This window comes from Cydia pomonella, chromosome 27 (genome assembly GCF_033807575.1).
Source record: "Cydia pomonella isolate Wapato2018A chromosome 27, ilCydPomo1, whole genome shotgun sequence".
In the NCBI taxonomy this organism is placed as follows: Eukaryota; Metazoa; Arthropoda; class Insecta; order Lepidoptera; family Tortricidae; genus Cydia; species Cydia pomonella.
The window spans coordinates 9805858-9824410 of NC_084729.1; the positions used below are offsets into that span (position 1 = coordinate 9805858).

Consider the following 18553-nt stretch of genomic DNA (forward strand, 5'->3'; position numbering starts at 1 on the left):
TATAATATTAAAATGGAAATTAAATTTACAAGAAACCTAAAACTGGACCGCCGCGTTTCACGTTTCCCGCGCTTTTTTGAAAAAGAAATGTTTAATTAATATGAATAACCACGCTCCATATTAAGAGTATTTACGAGTTTTTTTTTTTTTTTTATTAATGGCTATCGCCACGAAGGCATTTGCCAGCATCACGTCAATATAGTTCCCCATAAAACGGGATTACGAATTTAGCACGAAAGATTTGGTCAGATTAAGGAGTAGGGAATAGTTATAATTGTTAATTTTGATAAAATTTGAAAGGATTCGAAATACAGAGGGATTAGGAGTTAAAAGAGAGGGCATATTTACGAGTTTCTTAATATATAAAATATGTATAAAATACGCTGCCTGTGGATGATATTGTCACTAAAACGTAGTGATTATATGCTCTTTGATTGTCACAGCTGTTTTTTTTATTCGTAATAATGGCTTCTCTGTTACCTCGCACCATGCTCGTCTGCTACAGTTATTTTTTTTTTTTTTAATATGGCTTACTGTTGATTGCCAGTGTCATGCCGATTTATTTATGATAACAAACTTATTTTGGGGGCGCGAATTTTTACAGTTACAGTTTATGTAACTACCGAACGCACCCATAGATGTATTATAAAAGAACTCCCTGAACGCATTTTGAGTGGAAAAAAACGTACATCAACTGTCATGGTCTATGGCATTATGAAGGGCATTCATTCATGTCATGCGGCCGCCAAAGAGCATATATTATTTCATTTTCGTCATTTCGTGAATATTGTTTTGCTGTCTGATTTGTATGGTTTTAAGGGGTTGTTAATGAGATATAAAAGTAAATATTGCTTTTATAGTAAGCGTTGCTTCATGCATCTAATAAGCCAAAAATGAGTTCTGTAAAGAAAACTGGCGGCAAACGTCCGGCAAAGCAAATTAGCAATGTGTTTTGTTGTCGAGCTTGTCTCGCGACTGAAGGAAAGCTAGTCAACATGCTTGAGCATAAACTTGTTGGAGAGTTCTTCCGTGTTACAGGGATTGTTGTAAGTAAAGAACATTCATATACTGTTGTAAATTGTAATACAATACGTCCGGTCTGGCCTAGTCAGTAGTGACCCTGCTTATGAAACTGATGGTGTCGGGTTCGAATCGCGGTAACCCTTACCATTTGTGGGATGAGCACGGATATTTGTTCCTGAGTCAGGTATTTTGACTGTTTTCTATGTATATAAGTATGTATATTGTCGTCTTGTACCGATAATACAAGTTTAGCTAAGTTTGGGGCTAGGTTGATCTGTGTATGGTTGTCCCCATTTAAAATATTTATTGTACACCTCAATACAGAAAATACAATGAATGCAAATCAAGAAGAGGTAAAGTACAGGATGTTTTAATCTCTTCCAGAATACCTTTAGGTAACAAAATTTTATCAATTTACGTCATGTCAATAGGTATAAATATTATTATTTTTATGTCTTTCCCATCATGGGACAATGGTGTTCCGGACCTTTGGGAGGCATGCGCAGAGCCGAAGCCAACACAGAGGCCCTTTTGACACTTTAATGAAAAGTAAGGGGTAAACCGAGTGGATGCTGCCCTTACGCATGTCAGAGACAGCACCCACCAGGGTGTAAGGACTGTTTGAGAATTGATGGAATCTAAAATGAATGGGCTATGGGATAAAAAAATAGGATAGGACCACTAATTATTATAGGAAATTATAATATGAATAATAATATTTGTAACCAATGTGCATTGTTTATTAACCATCAACTTTACATTTATTATTATTATTATTTATTAATCAGGCAGGCAGTTGAAACAACTGATAGTTGCCTGTATCTGAGTGATCTTCGCTTAATATGTATTCTTTGCGCTGGTTAAGTATTTGTCTAGTCTGTTCTTAAACTGATTGACATTCAGTGCTGAGACCACATCTTCTGGTAGTTTGTTCCATGCTTTGACCACTCTGTTGCTGAGAAAATGTCTGCGGGGGTTGTTTTTAGACAGTTCAGATATTAACTTATATTGGTGGCCTCGCAGATGGGTGTTACTATTGCGCTTGTACAGGTCTTGAAACTGCTCTATATTGTAGTGTCCCGTCAGAATCTTAAACGTTTCAATCAGGTCTCCGCGCTCTCGGCGATCTTTTAATGTTGTGAGCTTCAGCATTTTAAGTCTTTCTTCATAAGACATGTTTTTTAGTTGTTTCGGTATTTTTGTGAAACTACGTTGCACTTTCTCAAGCATCTCAACATCTTTGACGAAATAAGGACTCCAGACTTGAAAAGCATACTCTAGGATGGGTCTAACATATGTCTTATATATCTTAAGCATGAGTTCTGGCGTGTCGTCGGCAAAGATACTGACGTTACAATGGAGATTATGAGGCAGGTCAAATGTGTATATTATATACAGCACAGGTCCAAGGACAGATCCTTGAGGCACACCGCTGTGAATTTCTCGCTGCTTTGACAGCGTATCACCAACTCTTACACGGATGGTTCTTTCTCGAAGGAACGCCTCAACCCAGCTGAGAAGCCTTCCTCGTATACCCACGAATTCTAATTTTTGTAACAGTCTTGTTGTAGGGACTTTGTCAAATGCTTTCTCGTAGTCTAGGTAAATGATATCTACAGGTTCTCCGTCGTTGTAGCTCTTGGTCCAGGACGAGAGACACGAGAGCAGGTTGAGACTGAAGATCGGCGTGGACAAAAGCCGTGCTGCTGGTCACTTATCACTTTATGCTGGTTGAGGAAGTTCCTTATGTGTTTAACTACGATCTTTTTCATTAATTTACACACTACACTCGTTAGGCTGATTGGTCTATAGTTAGCTGGTTCCAGTTTATTACCTTTTTTGAATATTGGTGTTACAATTGCAGTTTTCCATTGTTTTGGTAAGATTCCAGAATCGTAAGATTGTTGCATCATGTTAGCTAGTGAGTCCGCCACATCACAGTTCTTTAATAATATAACAGGGATGTTGTCTGGTCCTGAAGAGGAATCCGCTCTCATCTCTTTGATCGATTGTCTTACTTTATCTGCTGTAAAGTCTATGTCAGTGATGGGATCGTCTATTCTAAGATGTGGTTCTAAGATAGGTAGTTCGCCTTGTGGTTCCTTTTGGAAGACACCTGCGAATTGATTTGCAAACACTTCTGCGATTTCTGTGTTTTGTGTCGCAGTTTCCCCTTTATTGTTACGAAGTGCCGTTGGTACGCTAACCTTAGATGTCATTTAGTAACAAATCACAGTTGTAATTTCTACCTTTTTAGGTAACTGAGAAGGACAGGCTTCCCCTGCACTTATGCGTTTGGTGCGCTGCTCTCATGCAGCGCTGCGCTGCGTTCAGAGGCAAGTGCCTCCGGGCCAACGAGTTACTGCTGCCTTTGAAGGGAGAAGTAAGTAAACTTTTTAGGCCCAGGGTGGACACCATAGTAACACCAGTTGGTTGACAATTCTCATTTCAGAGGAAATAATAATGTTATGTATAGACAATAGGCGGGTCCACACATTTCGGCATGCCTCAGATGTTTGTCGCGCACCATTGTAGATGTGTTTTTTTATAGTGCACGTGGTTATGCACGTGCACCATAAAAAATGCGGGCACTCGGGTGAGGAAAACGCGCGCGCCGCCTCGGCCGAGGCAAATCTACACTGGCCGTATAGTGCGTGAGGAAATTGCCTCGTGCGTATGCTCGCTCTTTGTGGACCGGCTACTTAATTATAAAAGAAAATGTCACATGCCTATTTACCTTTTTGAGATTATACAAACTCTCACTATGACCTAAGCTATGTACAGTCAAGTGTAACAATATGGGTCCACGCAACTTACTCAAAATAACGTCCCATAGCTCTTCGCTGTAATAGGAGCTATGGGACATATTTTTGAGCAACTTGTGTGCACCCATATTTTTACACTTGGCTATTTTGATTTTTTTTGAGATATAGGTGAGGAAGTTAAATATATTTTTTTGCTTTCAACTTTTATATTAATTCAAAAATAAAATCAAATTTTAAAAACTTTGAACCATTCAATATATTTTATTAATGTCCATATTGTGATGGATTCCTAAAGTTCGTTTTATTAGCAATAGAAAAAAGGTAAACAATCTTGATACATATGTCTTTTTAATGAAAAATACTTTTTAAAAATCAGTAACTATTACTTATTGGCTGCCAAACCTGGGCTCTCACTAAAGCACACATTAGAAAGCTAGAAACCTGCCAAAACTTCATGGAGAGAAGTATGCTGGGAAAAAGACTATCGGATAAAATAAGAAAACAATCCATAAAGAAGCTCACCAAAACAAAAGATGTCACAAAAACAATAAAAAAGTTAAAATGGAAATGGTCAGGCCATACAATAAGAGGCAAAGAAAAATGGTCGAAATCGATAATGAACTGGTTCACAGGCCATAAGAAAAGGAAAAGAGGTAGACCATTTAGAAGATGGGTGGACCACATCAAAGCCATAGCAGGAAGCACATGGACGAGAGTTGCCAAGGATAGAGAGGAATGGAGAAGGTTTGGAGGAGGCCTTTTGCCAATAAATGGCACACAGACAGGAATAAAATATGCAAGAAATGTAGAAAAAAATTAAATTTACTTTACTGTCTGAAATAAAGGATTCTTATCTTCTTAACTATTACTTATGAAATCAAAATAATTTAAATCATAGTATATGATTTATAATTGTTACATATTTGTCATGATTTATTTTTCGAAAGTGTTTTTCAATAAAAAGACTTCAAAATCGCTTACCCTCTTGCTAATGCAAAAAAACGGACTATAATTTTCTATCTATATAGCCGGCACACAGAACGAGCATACGTGCGAGGCAATTTCCTCGCGCACAAAACGGCCAGTGTAGACGTGCCTCGGTCGAGGTGGTGCACGCGTTTGCCTCGCCAAAGCACCCCGCCTCGGCCGAGCCACGTCTACCCTGGCCGTTTTGTGCGCGAGGAAATAGCCTCGCGCTGTGTGGACGCAGCTATTACCTAAATATTACCCCTAATCCCTGTTACTTATATCCTACCCTTATTTGAAATGAACTATTATTCTTTTTTTTTCTAGTTGACTACAGACACCGTTTGTGCCATGGATCGCTTGGCCAACCGACTAGTTGACCTGACTCGAACTAACATCGAAGTTGACAGTATAGACGGTCTAGGCATGCCACTTGTTGTAGAGCAACCTATAGCAACGGATGAAGTAAAGAAAGCATTGTATATGGAAATACAAAGTTTCAACGAAAACGAGATTAAGATTAACGTTGTAAAAGACGATAAAATAGAAGAAATAAATGAGACTGAGGACATGTTTGATGTTGAATATCTTGATACATTTGAAGATGATATTTATGAAAATACACCGACAAAAAGTGAAGCCATCTTAAATGAGAATGTAGAAGTTAACATGAATAAGAGTGAGACAAGGAATAGAAATTTAAATACATCTATGGGAATGAAGAGACAGAGAAATAATAATTATACAGGAGATGATGAAGTTGATAGTGCAGGTAGAAGAAAGAAGAAATTGAGGTCTGCAGAGAACGGTTTTTTGCCGACAGTGAATATGGAAGAATTTAAGAAAGCCTTTAATGTGGACGTTGAAATATTAACACACGTAAGAATATACATATTAATATCTATGTATAGGGAAAGCAAATGCAAGTGAAGTCTAAGGAGAGACCTTGCCTCCTTGTGTGTGTTCTACCGCTTGTACAATGGGCTGTGCTCTGAAGAGTTGTTTGACATGATGCCCACGGCTACTTTCTATCACCGCACCGCTCGCCGTCAGCAGGATGTTCATCCTCACCCTAGAACCTAAATGATCGCATACGCCTAACCTGTCAAGAAATGACAAGATGTACTGTAAATAGTACATTATTGCAGAGGCCGGGAAGGGTAATTGGTGGATGAGTTTCGATTTCGACAAAGAAGACTAATCCACGAATTGCAGTTCCTGCCGAGGCATATATAGTGCTTTTATCCAAATATGCCAGGAAATCACGTAAAATAATCATAATTTAAGCATCAACCAGCATTCAAATCGAACCTTCACATCGAAAACGTCAAAAAAAAATTGCCTCTTTAATTATTTTTTAAAAGTTAAAGGCACAACTATTCAGCCATTCATTACCATTCACTCATTCAATATAATTGTGCAATATAAGCTGTATTTGCATGCATGAGATCCTTAAAAAAATATAAAAGTTATATAGTCTTTGATTTTATTAAGCAGTATTCGCACGATCATACACGCCGTCGTTACACGACTCTATCCTATAGCTTGAAATGATGCTGACTGCGTCGTGTAGACGCGGCCCGCGGCTATATTAATTGGCTGTTTGCGTTTTTCTTACTGGATAAATGTTTTTAAAAAGTAATAATGACAATAGTGGTTTGATTTTTTAAATTTGAGTTTGACCATAACGAAGAACTTCCCGTAAATATTTTGTATGTATACAGCTATATGTGTTTATTTTTAATGTTATATTGTTTAATCTTTCATGTTATGTATATAATTCTCTAAATTCAAAATTCTGGGCTAAATCATAGGTGCACTCCTAAGTTTGTCCCTAATAAACTTGACGTTGGCAAAGTGCCCTAGAAGCAAAAGCCATTCTAACAAAAAAAAAAAGAACTTCCCGTACTATTTTTGCTACAATAAGGTGAACATTTCCGAGCATATTGGAGAAAAACTATTATGTTTGAGTGCAGGAGGAGCAGCTGGCCGAGATAGAGGCGCGGCGCGGCACGGCGGAGTACGCGGCGGCGCCGCACCCGTGCGCGCCGTGCGGGCGCCGCTTCACGTCCGAGGACGCCTACAGACATCACAAGCTCAAACATGATAGGGTGAGCTCATCTTCCGCGTTATCCCCGAGTGGCTTCTTGCTATACTCTGTATCTTTAGGTCTTCCTTGTCGTATCCTCATGGCTGAGGGACGTGACGACTGTGGACACCAGTGCTCTCCAAGCCGCTAAATCTTGGGCCCGGTGCATGGTAGCGTGAAATGTGGTCTCTTTAGGTATTTAAATAAAAGTAAACGAAATCTACCCTCAAATGGCTCCTTAAGCCAGTTGAGGGTAGATGAAAACATTACATGGTCAAATAATGTAGGTTAAAGTCAGGTTGTTCAGTGACAGATCCAGGCGCCTTTGTATTTCGTTGGTTAACCAATGAATATTAAAACTACCCGAAAATGTACAAATTGTTTGTTTCATTTTATTTAAATACCTAAAGATACAGAGTATAGTGTTGGTACTCAAGTCTTAGAGTCTGAATTTAAGGAACTCGACTCGTTTTTACTAGACTCGGCGCTTAAGGTTCCTCCTCCCAGAAAATACCGTGAAACTAAGTTATTCTGAACCATTTTTATATTATATATGACACTTTCTGAGCAGAAAAAAATATATAACAATTGACAAGATATGAGAAATGGTATGTTTTTTCTGGAAATCTATTTTAATTTAAATTAGCGAAGAAAAAAAATCTTGAAATTACCCCTATTTTTTTCAGTTGTATCCTTAGTGCTACGAGTACTGCAACTTTTATCGAAAATATATGAAACTCTACAATCTTGCTCACAAAACACTATAGAATGATATGGTTTTCTTTCTTTTTGAAAATTCATACATTTGTGCCTCAATTCCTTAAAAATATGCCTAACTCCCGCCTAGGTTCTTACCATTACCCCGCTCTCGTCCGTATAGTCAGTGCGGGGCAAGTCGTGTTGCTAGACGGACCCGTGCTGCGTTGCGCGCGCGAGCAAGCGAAATTCTGTTTCAAACGCATGGTTCTGCGCGCTCGATCTTATGTAACGGGAGGTGCGGTGAGGGGTATAAGCTCCGCCCACACCCGCGAGGTCGTTGGCGTCGGGTGCAGCCTTAAATAACTTCCGAGTCTTAAGTCCCGAGTCGAGTCCTTTATTAAGTATATTTAAGAGCAACTCAAAAGGACTCGAGCCTCCGAATAAAAATTCCGGCAACAATTTTATAGGTTTTAACAAAATAATAATAAGCATTACGAAATTAGGCAAACAAAAAAATATCGAGAGTTCTTTGAAAAGGATTTGAATATTTACAAAAGACTTGGGTCTCTAACAAGTTGAAAAGGACTCGAGTTTAGACTTAATTTAAGAGTCTGAAAAACTGAGTCGAGTTTTAAATCAGAGGACTCAAACGACACGAGTCTTAACCGACACTTCTTGTTGCCACGACTCATGCGTGCCTGGGGTCCCAAGTGGGCATATATAGGCCAGTCTCGTGGTTCTGAGAGGAAATAATTATTAAAATTCCAAAATCAGAATTGCAAGTTGGGAATGCACATTAGAATTGACGTTGACGACTGATCTGGCCTAGTGGATAGTAACCCTGCCTATAAAGCAGATGGTCCTGGGTTCATATCCCGGTAAGGGCATTTATTTGTGTGATGAGCACAGATATATGTTGTATTTAAGTATTTGTATATTATATATATTGTTGTCTGGTGTACCCGCAATACAAGCCTTCTTGGCTTACTGTGGGACTTAGTCAATTTATTTATTTATTTATTTAATAAGCAGGCAGGCAGTTTGACAACTGATATGACCTGTATCCAATATTCATAAAGATAGTTATCATGAACGAGTAGTACATATCATGTGCTTGTCTAATTTATTTTTAAACTGGTTCACATTTTGTGCTGAAACCACAACTTCTGGGAGCCTGTTCCAAGCCCTCACCACTCGATTGCTGAAAAAGTGTTTGTATGGGTTACTGTGAGCCCTATGCCTTTCCAACTTTAAATGATGACCTCTCAGACGGTTGTTGTTGTTGCGCTTGAACATCTCTTGGAAATCCTTGAGGTCATAGTGCCCAGATAGTATGTATGTTGTGTAAGTATGTGACCAAAATATTTATTTATTATAAAAAATATTCTGTATTTCAGAAAGAACCATATGTATGTCCGGTGTGCACGATCCGTTTCCACAGAAAAGGCAAACTGTGGATGCATTTGGACACACATCGCATCAAGTATGTGTGCAGGGAGTGCGGGTTCGTGTCCCGGACGAGGTATGTACATTGTATACCTTGTATGGGCATTATTATAATTATTATTATAGCTTTATTTGCTCAGTGCTTTGCACTTAAATATTTACAATTCAGAAGTGTATTTATATGAACTGTTACTTAATGTTATTATGTAGTTTTTCTTAGATTTGTTGCAGTTTTAATTGCACTGATCCCTGCTGGGTTATCTCACACATTATTTATTGCTCCCTTAGTGTTTATATAGTACATATCAAACATTTATTCAGCAAATAGGCCACACGGGCACTTTTACATGTCCATTTTTACAAACAATAAAAATTACAAAAAACAATTACAAATATGGAATCGATGAAATAATATCTTATACCTTTAAACGAGCAATTCTTGTGTATATATATATATATATATATATATATATTCCTGTGATCTCGGAAACGGCTCTAACGATTTCGCTGAAATTTGGTATATGGGGGTTTTTGGGGGTATACAATCTATCTAGATTAGTCTTATGTTTGGGAAAACGCGTGTTGTCGAGTTTTCATACGTTTTTCTTTCGACGCAGAATATGTTCGCTAATTTCGTGTTGCCGGCCACTGTCCGTCTGGTCTAGCGGGTTATAACGCGGACTGCTAAACGAGTGTTTCGGGTTCGAATCTCGCCCAGTGACTAACTTTTTTTTTATATGTTCAAGTTTATTTTTTAATTTTTATAGTTATAACCGAGCAAAGCTCGGTCGCCCAGGTACTATACTTTATTAGAGATGTATACTATCTCTAAAAACACGAGAGCTTAAGTGATATTCATATTCCTTTATTGATAAAATGACAAATTTTACATGTCAAATGACACATATAATTAGGTCGATGTCAATTGAAGTACAATTAAGAAAATAATAATCAAATTCAATCACAGTAAAATAAAACAATATAAAAATAACCGAAGCAATTCAAATATCCAATAATAGTACATTACGATACAAGTGCGAAAAATGGCAAATTCGAAACCAGTGGCGATAAATTAAAACACGACCGAAGGGAGTGTTTTAAATCGACACGAGTTGCGAATTACCTATTCGCACATGTATCGTACAACGTTTTACAGTACAAATGGACCTTTAAATGTTCGACATAGAAACGTAATATGCTAATTTTCGCACTAGTGCGGTAAAGTAGCATCATATGTACTGTAAATTAAATTAAATCATTATTATAATATTCTGACATGTCATAAAAGTCATAATTATCAAATCAAGTAATAAAAACAATATAAACACACAACACAGACAAATTACTTGAGTGAGCGAGTCGTATGCGTTGGCATATTATTGTATCGATTAACGTATTAATTTTGCTAATAAGTTTTGGTTTCTTTGTTCAGTATATAATATAATAAGATTAATAAGTATTAATATTTAAAAATATTTGTGGTAACACGTTATAAAAAAAAAATCTAGTGCTAACCACCAATTATCTGTTAACCTGTTGCTACCGGTGGGAACCTATAATTGGCTCTTTGTTATTTATATATTGTGCAACTTATAGCTGTTGGTTCTCAGAACAATAAATAAATAAATAAAAATAATCAACACAATTCAGACATCCAATAAATTAAATTAAAATCATTATTATAATATTCTGACATGTTTTTGTAGTGTATAATGTCAGATAATTTTCAATATTGTTTATGTTGTCGGGTAGTTTATTATAGATACCTGGCCCTGCAACATGGAAATCCTTTCATAATGAATCTCATTTCCAGGCACCAGGCGCGGCAACACCACTTGTTTCACGCCGGCAAAATATACACGTGCAAGTACTGCGGGAAAGAGTTCAGGTAATCTTATGACTTGTGCGTTGACAGTATAGGCGTCATAATTTTTTGAATTAGGAAGGGGATACCCTTTCATTTAGCGGTATCTCTGAAAGGGAAACCCCTTCCTAGAGCTAAGTCAAATGAACGGGTAAGCCATTCAAAGGGAAAGCCAATCGTTGGGGCTGTTCGATGAAGCTAAGCCATTTGATGGCTTTTTTCTGGGAAAGGGTGGACGGGTCCCTGGTTTGACGATATTTTGTGAAATTATTAGTGTTAAATTTGATCGGTATTATAATTCAAAAGTTTTATGGAATAATATTCACATCAATAAATTGCTCTGATAATTATATGTAATACTGTCTTACTATTCATAAGTGCTTGTTGCTAGGCCTACATGAATAAAGTATATTTGAACTGAATTAAACGGCCCGTCTGGTGGTAAGCAGTCACCGTAGCCTATGGACGCCTGCTACGCTTTAGCTTGTTACATGCGCGTTGCCGACTCTAAATAAGTGGCCAAGTCACCAACATTCGAACTTTCTTCACCAGGAAGGTATCGACGTACCTGGGTCACGTTCGCCAGCGACACAAGACGCTGAACGTAGCGTGCGACATGTGTGGAGAGACCTTTATCAACGACATGGGCCTGCGCATGCACAAGTCGTACGTTCACGGCGTGCAGAAGGTGAGTACACATGTGTGGGGAGACCTTTATTATTTATTTATTAAGGTTTGCCAACAGCTGTAATACAAATAGAATTGGACTTAAATAATAACCACAAAAATCATACCGGAGTATTCACCCAATTATAGGCAAACACAACTTGCTAATACTACGCGCTTACATTTTGTACTTATGTTAAAATTCTTAACCTTAGCCAAAACAAAACAACAAAAAAAGCTACAAGCATTAAGATAAAAAAGTTGATCTCCTAATAATGTAAACAAACGCAGGGATTCAAAAAGCGAATGTGATGCGAATGCGAATGTGCGCAGGTCGTGTCCTGTCTCGTCGACCCGCGTACGGGCAGAGCGCGCAACCTGTTTTCAAGAAATGCATTTGACGAGTAGACAGCATTTTTCAACACTTTATTACATTTTTGACGACCGATTTGGCCTAGTGGGTAACGACCGTGTCTACAAAGCCGATAGTCCCAGGTTCAAATCCTGGTAAGTGCATTTATTCGTGTGATGAGCATGGATATTTGTTCCTGAGTCATGGGTGTTTCCTATGTATTTAAGTATTTATAAATATTTACATACTATATAATATCGTTGTCTAAGTACCCTCAACTATAGAACTTACTGTGGGACTTACAATTAGTGAATTTGTGTAATAATGTCCTATAATATTTTATTTATCCCGTTCTAAGGTAACATATGTATGTACTAACTGCTTTTTTTCTAATTAGGAATAATAATAACAACTACATATTCCCTAACATCCGTATTCGCATTCGGACATTCGCATCCTGGACATTCGTATTCGCATGCGGACATTCGCATCCTGGACTTTCGTATTCGCATCCTGGACATTATTATTCGCATTCGGATATTCGCATCCTGGACATTCGTATTCGCATTCGGACATTCGCACCCGGGACATTCGGATTCGCATTCGCGAATGTGAAGAGTGACATCCCTGTCCTGTATATTATCCTTACAATCTAACCCTTGGAGTGGCAGGCCGTCGACTCCCGATCGATTATGTCATTTAAATTTCAAATTAGATTAATTGAAATAAGATCAAAATTCCAATAAATCAAAAAAAGACACATGCCACTTGAAGAGCTAATTGTAAATCAGAGTATAAATGAGTAGTTCGGGCATAACGCCCATTTTATCCTTTACCACAAACTGACATATTTGCCGCGTAACTTACTTTCGACGTTTCAACTGGGTTGCACCACAGTCACTAGGTAAACAAACATTTGACTCGCACTAATGTCAGTATAAGTGAGATGCATAGAAATTATGATACGCTCATGCTAGCGAATATGTCGAATGTCAATCTCATGGTAAGGCTACTGGACTTATATTGGTCCTTGCTCACGCTCGGACCGAATAAATTGTATCGGATTCATGGGTTTCTTAACTTGTTTTATAGTTTCGACAACCATTGTGTTTATTTTGCGTGAAAACGAGATAGCACTACTCTAGCCACCTCAGCTCGTCCACGAAGCTTAGCAGTGTCCAGGTTGCTAACTGCCTGCTTTATGGTGCACGGAGCACGGTATTTGTTCCTGTATACTTCTATCTGGTTACAGTCTAGAAAATGTTTCGCTATTTTCTCTTCTTCCATGCACGCTCAACTTGTTATATAATTTAATACTCTTTTCAGCTGCGAAAGAAGTATCGAGAATGCAAGACCTGCTCAGTGACGTTCATCAGCGAAGACGCCTTGAAGAAGCATCAGGAAGCAGGAGTTCATAAAGATGGTGGAGAACATGCTGAGATGAGTCCGTGCGTGCAGTGCGGGGAAAACTTCCATACTGAGGACGCATTGAAGGAACATGCGGACGCGGAGCACCCAAGCTGCAACGTGGTTAGTATGTAGTCTGTGAAAACAAGATGGCGCCGGAGAACATGCTGAGATGAGTCCGTGCGTGCAGTGCGGGGACACCTTCGATGCTGAGGACGCATCGAAGGAACACGCGGACGCGGATAATCCAAGCTGCAACGTGGTTAGTATGTAGTGTGTGAACACAAGATGGCGCCGGAGAACATGCTGAGATGAGTCCGTGCGTGCAGTGCGGGGACAACTTCGGTAGTGAGGACGCGTTGAAAGAACATATGGACGCGGAGCACCCGAGCTGTAAAGTTGTTAGTACTAAATATAAGCTTGTGTAAACTATATCACACTGGTCTCACAATCTCACTGTTTTGTTTTAACCTTTTGACCGCCAAAGACGTCATATGACGCGCGCGGCTACAGCCCAATATCAACTTTCATGCGTACACGATTGCGCGCCGCGTACGATACGCGTTTCGTTCAAAAGATTAAAGTGGACTGGCTCGGCCTTATGACCTTAAGTCCGTCTTTTGCACTGTAAAGTTTTCTTTTGTGCAATGTAGGTATATAAATAAATAATAAATAAACCTGGACATATCAAAACAACAGAATATACTTAAATTATTTTAATCACGTAATTTTAATCGAATAGTCGCCCGACATGTTTCGGTCATACTTACATATAAACATCAGATAATTTCAATAACGAATCATGTCAAAACTATCGATAGAACACAGCAACTTTTTGATTTCCCCTTTCTCAACATCAAATATTTATTCAGCAAATAGGCCACAGTGGCACTTTTACGTGTATTTTTTTTTACAAACAATAAAAATAACAAAATAAAATTACAAATATGGAATCAATTAAATATTAGATACTTATTAGAGACGTATACAGTCTCTAAATGTCGAATTACACAAAAAACTATAATATATATTTTTTTATACTACGTCGGTGGCAAACAAGCATACGGCCCGCCTGATGGTAAGCAGTCTCCGTAGCCTATGTACGCCTGCAACTCCAGAGGAGTTACATGCGCGTTGCCGACCCTAACCCCCTCGAGGGCCCCCCTCGTTGATAAAAAATGTACAACCAACAAATACTAAAATTCTTTAGAGATGTAAAAGTCTCTAAATATGAGATAAAAAAAAAAAAGATAATTCTCAGTGCAAGTCGACATTCCTGAACGCGGAGTCCTACGACGTGCACATCCTGCGCAAGCATCTCGGCCAGGGCGACTCGCAGAACGAAAAGAGACACGCCGCCAACCGTCGTGCGCTGGCCCTCGGCCTGGCGCCGCCCTACCGGTTCCGGAGCCGGCACCCGCAGAAGCCAATCCCGAAAGAAAAATATGATAAGTGCTGCGAGCACTGCGGGCAGATGTTTGCGGTGAGTAGATGTATCTTCATTTTCAGTCAGCTTTCTCAGCTGTATGTGTTTGACCATACGCCTGCGAAAGCTGTTGCGTGTGTTCTAATCCGTTTATTATTTATTGTACATATTGTATATTTATATTTAGGAAGCGCTGGTGGCCTAGCGGTAAGAGCGTGCGGCTTGCGATCCGGAGGTCGCGGGTTCAGACCCCGGCTCGTACCAATGAGTTTTTCGGAACTTATGTACGAAATATTTGATATTTACCAGTCGCTTTTCGGTCAAGGAAAACATCGTGAGGAAACCGGACTGATCCCAACAAGGCCTAGTTTACCTGCTGGGTTGGAAGGTCAGATGGCAGTCGCTTTCGTAAAAACTAGTGCCTACGCCAAATCTTGGGATTAGCTGTCAAGCGGACCCCAGGCTCCCATGAGCCGTGGCAAAAATCTCGGGACAACGCGAGAAAGAAGACAGCGCCATCTGATTTGGAATATTTGGATATCAAACTGAGAGGCACTCTTTTTTCTTAAACTTTACCTCTCTATTACAATCCTCTTCATCTTTTGCCTATAGGACTTGAATAAAATTTAAATAATTTTAAATTAGAACAGAGTTGCGTTTGTTTTGTTACGTTCAATTTTTGGAAACAAAACAAAATCAACTTTGTTTCCTAACATAGAGGTTCAAATTTCATTAGGCGGGTCCACACAGAGCGAGCATACGCGCGTGGCGCGCGTTTTCCTCGCCTGAGCGCGCCGCTACGGCCGAAGCACGTCTACACTGGCCGGTTAGTGCGTGCGCAAATTGCCTCGCGCGTATGCTCGCTCTGTGTGGACCCTCTTAATGACACATTTTGTGATGAGCCCTCACAAGATGGCCCTCCATCTAGGATGGCTTTCACCAGTGGCTGTTAACAGTCACTGTGCCAAATCGCGATATAAACGTTATTATATAATAAAGTTGTAACAAAGCGGTTTATCTTTATGTTAGACGTAATTTGTGACGTTACCTATGAAAAGGGACCTTATTGTTGATGGCGCTTCCGCCGTTATAAACGATGCTCCGATACAAATACGACGCAGTGCGGTGTAAGCGCCATCGACAATAAGGTCCCTTTTCATAGATAATGCCACATTTGTGGTTTTTGAACGCATCATGCATCAATCGGGTTTATAATACACTTACTAAACTTACTTACTACTTACTTATTACTAACTACTACTACTTACTTACGTACTTAGATAAAATATTTTTTCATATATTTTTTAATCGTAATTCGTATTACAAGTTAAAGTTATGTTTGTGTAGAACTCCTTCACTCTCCGCAATCACGTGCGGAAACACACGGGCGAGCGGCCGTTCGCCTGCGACAATTGCCCGAAGCGCTTCGATTCGAAAGGGAAATTAGTGGTAAAGTATTCTTTTTCTCAAACTTGCTATGAAATGATGACATGACTTACGTCAAATTAGGTCCGGAAATACTACATATCAGGTGCGATGAGTGAAGATGATATATGATGGAATTTCATACTGCCTTACCAGGAACCAATAACTTTGGCCGTTGATCTGTTAGATGGCGCCACTTTTTGATATTTAACACATATCAGTGAAAGAACAAGGATCAAAGACAAATGGCGTTCTAAAGGTTTTTTTTTAATACTACGTCGGTGGCAAACAAGCATACGGCCCGCCTGATGGTAAGCAGTCTCTGTAGCTTATGTACGCCTGCAACTCCAGGGGAGTTACATGCGCGTTTTAATCATGTGTCGAAAGATGGCAGTAAATTTACTGTGGCTACAAAGTTTTCCCTGACAATCTACCTCTATTTCAAATTCTCTTTGGTTCTGATAGTTCAGTTGGTTAAGAGCGATTGCACCCATTTCAAAAGGTCGCAAGTTCGTGATTTGCCCGAAGCGATGTATTTTTCAATTTTTTCTTTAATTTAAAAATTTGCAACATTTCGTAATCTCAAGTCGCTTAGAAACTGTAATTCCTCAAATTTTAGCGTGAGGTGTCCAAAATCGGCTAGAATAGGACTTATTGTTTTTGTTTGTGTGCAGTGCCACATGACAGTGCACAGCGGGGAGAAGCCCTACAAGTGCGAGCTATGCGACATCCTCTTCACCAGGAAGGGCAATCTGCAGAAACATGTCCGCATCGTAAGTACCATTGTATGCAGGGCCACATGAGAGTACACACCGGGGAGAAACCCTCCTTGTGCGAGCAGTGCAACCTTCCCTTCACCTTTAAAAGCAACCTACTACGACGTGTGCGCGCCGTAAGTACCATTAGTCCATTAAAACTTATAAAACAGAAATAGATGTCATACAGAAAAAGTTACCAAGGCCTCAAGTTTGTAAAGTATACAAATAGTATAGTCGCCATCAGATATACCGAAGCGCTCATATCTGAACGAAGCCTCTTATGTTAAGGTGCATGTTCAGATATTTTTGAGCAACTGGGCCGCTTCGATATATTATCTGATGGCATCTGTATTTGGACATTTCTAATTAAAGTTGTATCAGACTTATGAGTTAGAATTGGGGATTTTCATAATACCTATCTCTATTATCATGAGCTCTTTCCATCCGAGAATAATTGACCCCACTATTTGGTCCATTTGGTAACGTTAGGAGATACTGTCACGGCTACTGCAATAAGTATTTCTGTTCATCGTACGGAAAACGTCAATTTTCGACCCGCTACGCAAAACGAAGTTGCCGTTTTCCGACACAGTAGAACACACCTCGGCCAGCAAATAAGAAAGCCACGGATCATATCTTTGTCAACATATGATCTGAGACATTTTTTACATTATTGGCTTATGTATATCATTTTTTATTCTCTCTTGTCCAGGTGCATATGGGCATCCGCAAAAATTCCGATTGTGACATCTGCGGTCGCGTGTTCACAACACCGTCCACCATGAGGATGCACGTCCGCACCGTCCACAATGGCGAGCCGTGGCCTAAACGCGCTCCGAGGAAGAAAAAGCCACAAACATATATTATAGAAGAGGCTATAGAAGAGATACATACAAATTCACAAGATGAACATATAGAAGACATTATAGAAGAAATAGAAACAGAGGTAATATATTAAGACAACTTCTTTACCTCGTCGCCAATGTATATCACCAATGTATCCCACTTCTGAAGTCTTTGTACGGTGTAATCATATTATAATTACATAGACTAATTTGTTATTTTGATAATAAAAATCAATGATCATTATAATGCATTTTATTTCTTCCTCTTCTGTGTTTTTTTAGGGAGAAGACTGAACCGGTTTTAGAAATATCGGTAAATACCGGTTTATTTTGGTTTTACGCTGGACTTTTATAAGAACGCGAACGATTTAAGAACGTATTGTAACCTAAATAACCTGGTTTATTCGGCGACGAGACGGCCGGTCGGCTGGAGGTGTGCCGCGTAAACAAAGACACCGACATAGGAAAAAACCGGTTAATCTGACGAACTTTATAGAAATGTTCCCATAAAAACCGGGTCAAAAATGACTACTCCATAATAACGGCCAAGTCCATGATAACGGTTTGGAAATTTAACCGATTTCCGAGCCATACTTCGGGAGAGAATACCTAGTTATTTACAACTATCATTCGTCCGCAACATCGTCTCTGCTTTCCTCTTCCTATACACCTATGCCCCCAATTGTTTCTAATGTGTCGGAAAGTTTCCTAAATTGCGAAATTTCCGCATGGAAAGATTCCGAAAACTTATCATATTTTTGATGGGAACCGGAATTTTCATTTCAATAATAAAAGATTCCCTTGTTTCCTGTGGAATAATCC

General features: G+C 39.2%; 1 protein-coding gene across 1 annotated transcript; it reads left to right on the plus strand.

Moving 5' to 3' along the window:
* The first annotated feature begins 86 nt into the window (after positions 1-86).
* LOC133532351 (zinc finger protein 699-like) lies at positions 87-17978 on the plus strand. The gene is made up of 12 exons (XM_061870963.1): positions 87-1046; positions 3281-3406; positions 5082-5633; positions 6731-6865; positions 8940-9064; positions 10802-10876; positions 11405-11540; positions 13197-13400; positions 14539-14760; positions 16051-16152; positions 16803-16901; positions 17599-17978. The coding sequence occupies exons 1-12, from the start codon at positions 894-896 to the stop codon at positions 17842-17844; spliced, it is 2175 nt and encodes a 724-aa protein (XP_061726947.1). The 5' UTR covers positions 87-893; the 3' UTR covers positions 17845-17978.
* The last annotated feature ends 575 nt before the right edge of the window (positions 17979-18553 follow it).

Excerpts from the sequence above, each read along its gene's own strand:
- LOC133532351 (XM_061870963.1), top strand. The coding sequence starts at position 894 with ATGAGTTCTGTAAAGAAAACTGGCGGCAAACGTCCGGCAAAGCAAATT. Across the intron at positions 1,047-3,280 it reads TCCGTGTTACAGGGATTGTT|GTAACTGAGAAGGACAGGCT; the intron begins GTAAGTAAAGAA and ends CTACCTTTTTAG. Across the intron at positions 3,407-5,081 it reads TGCTGCCTTTGAAGGGAGAA|TTGACTACAGACACCGTTTG; the intron begins GTAAGTAAACTT and ends TTTTTTTTCTAG.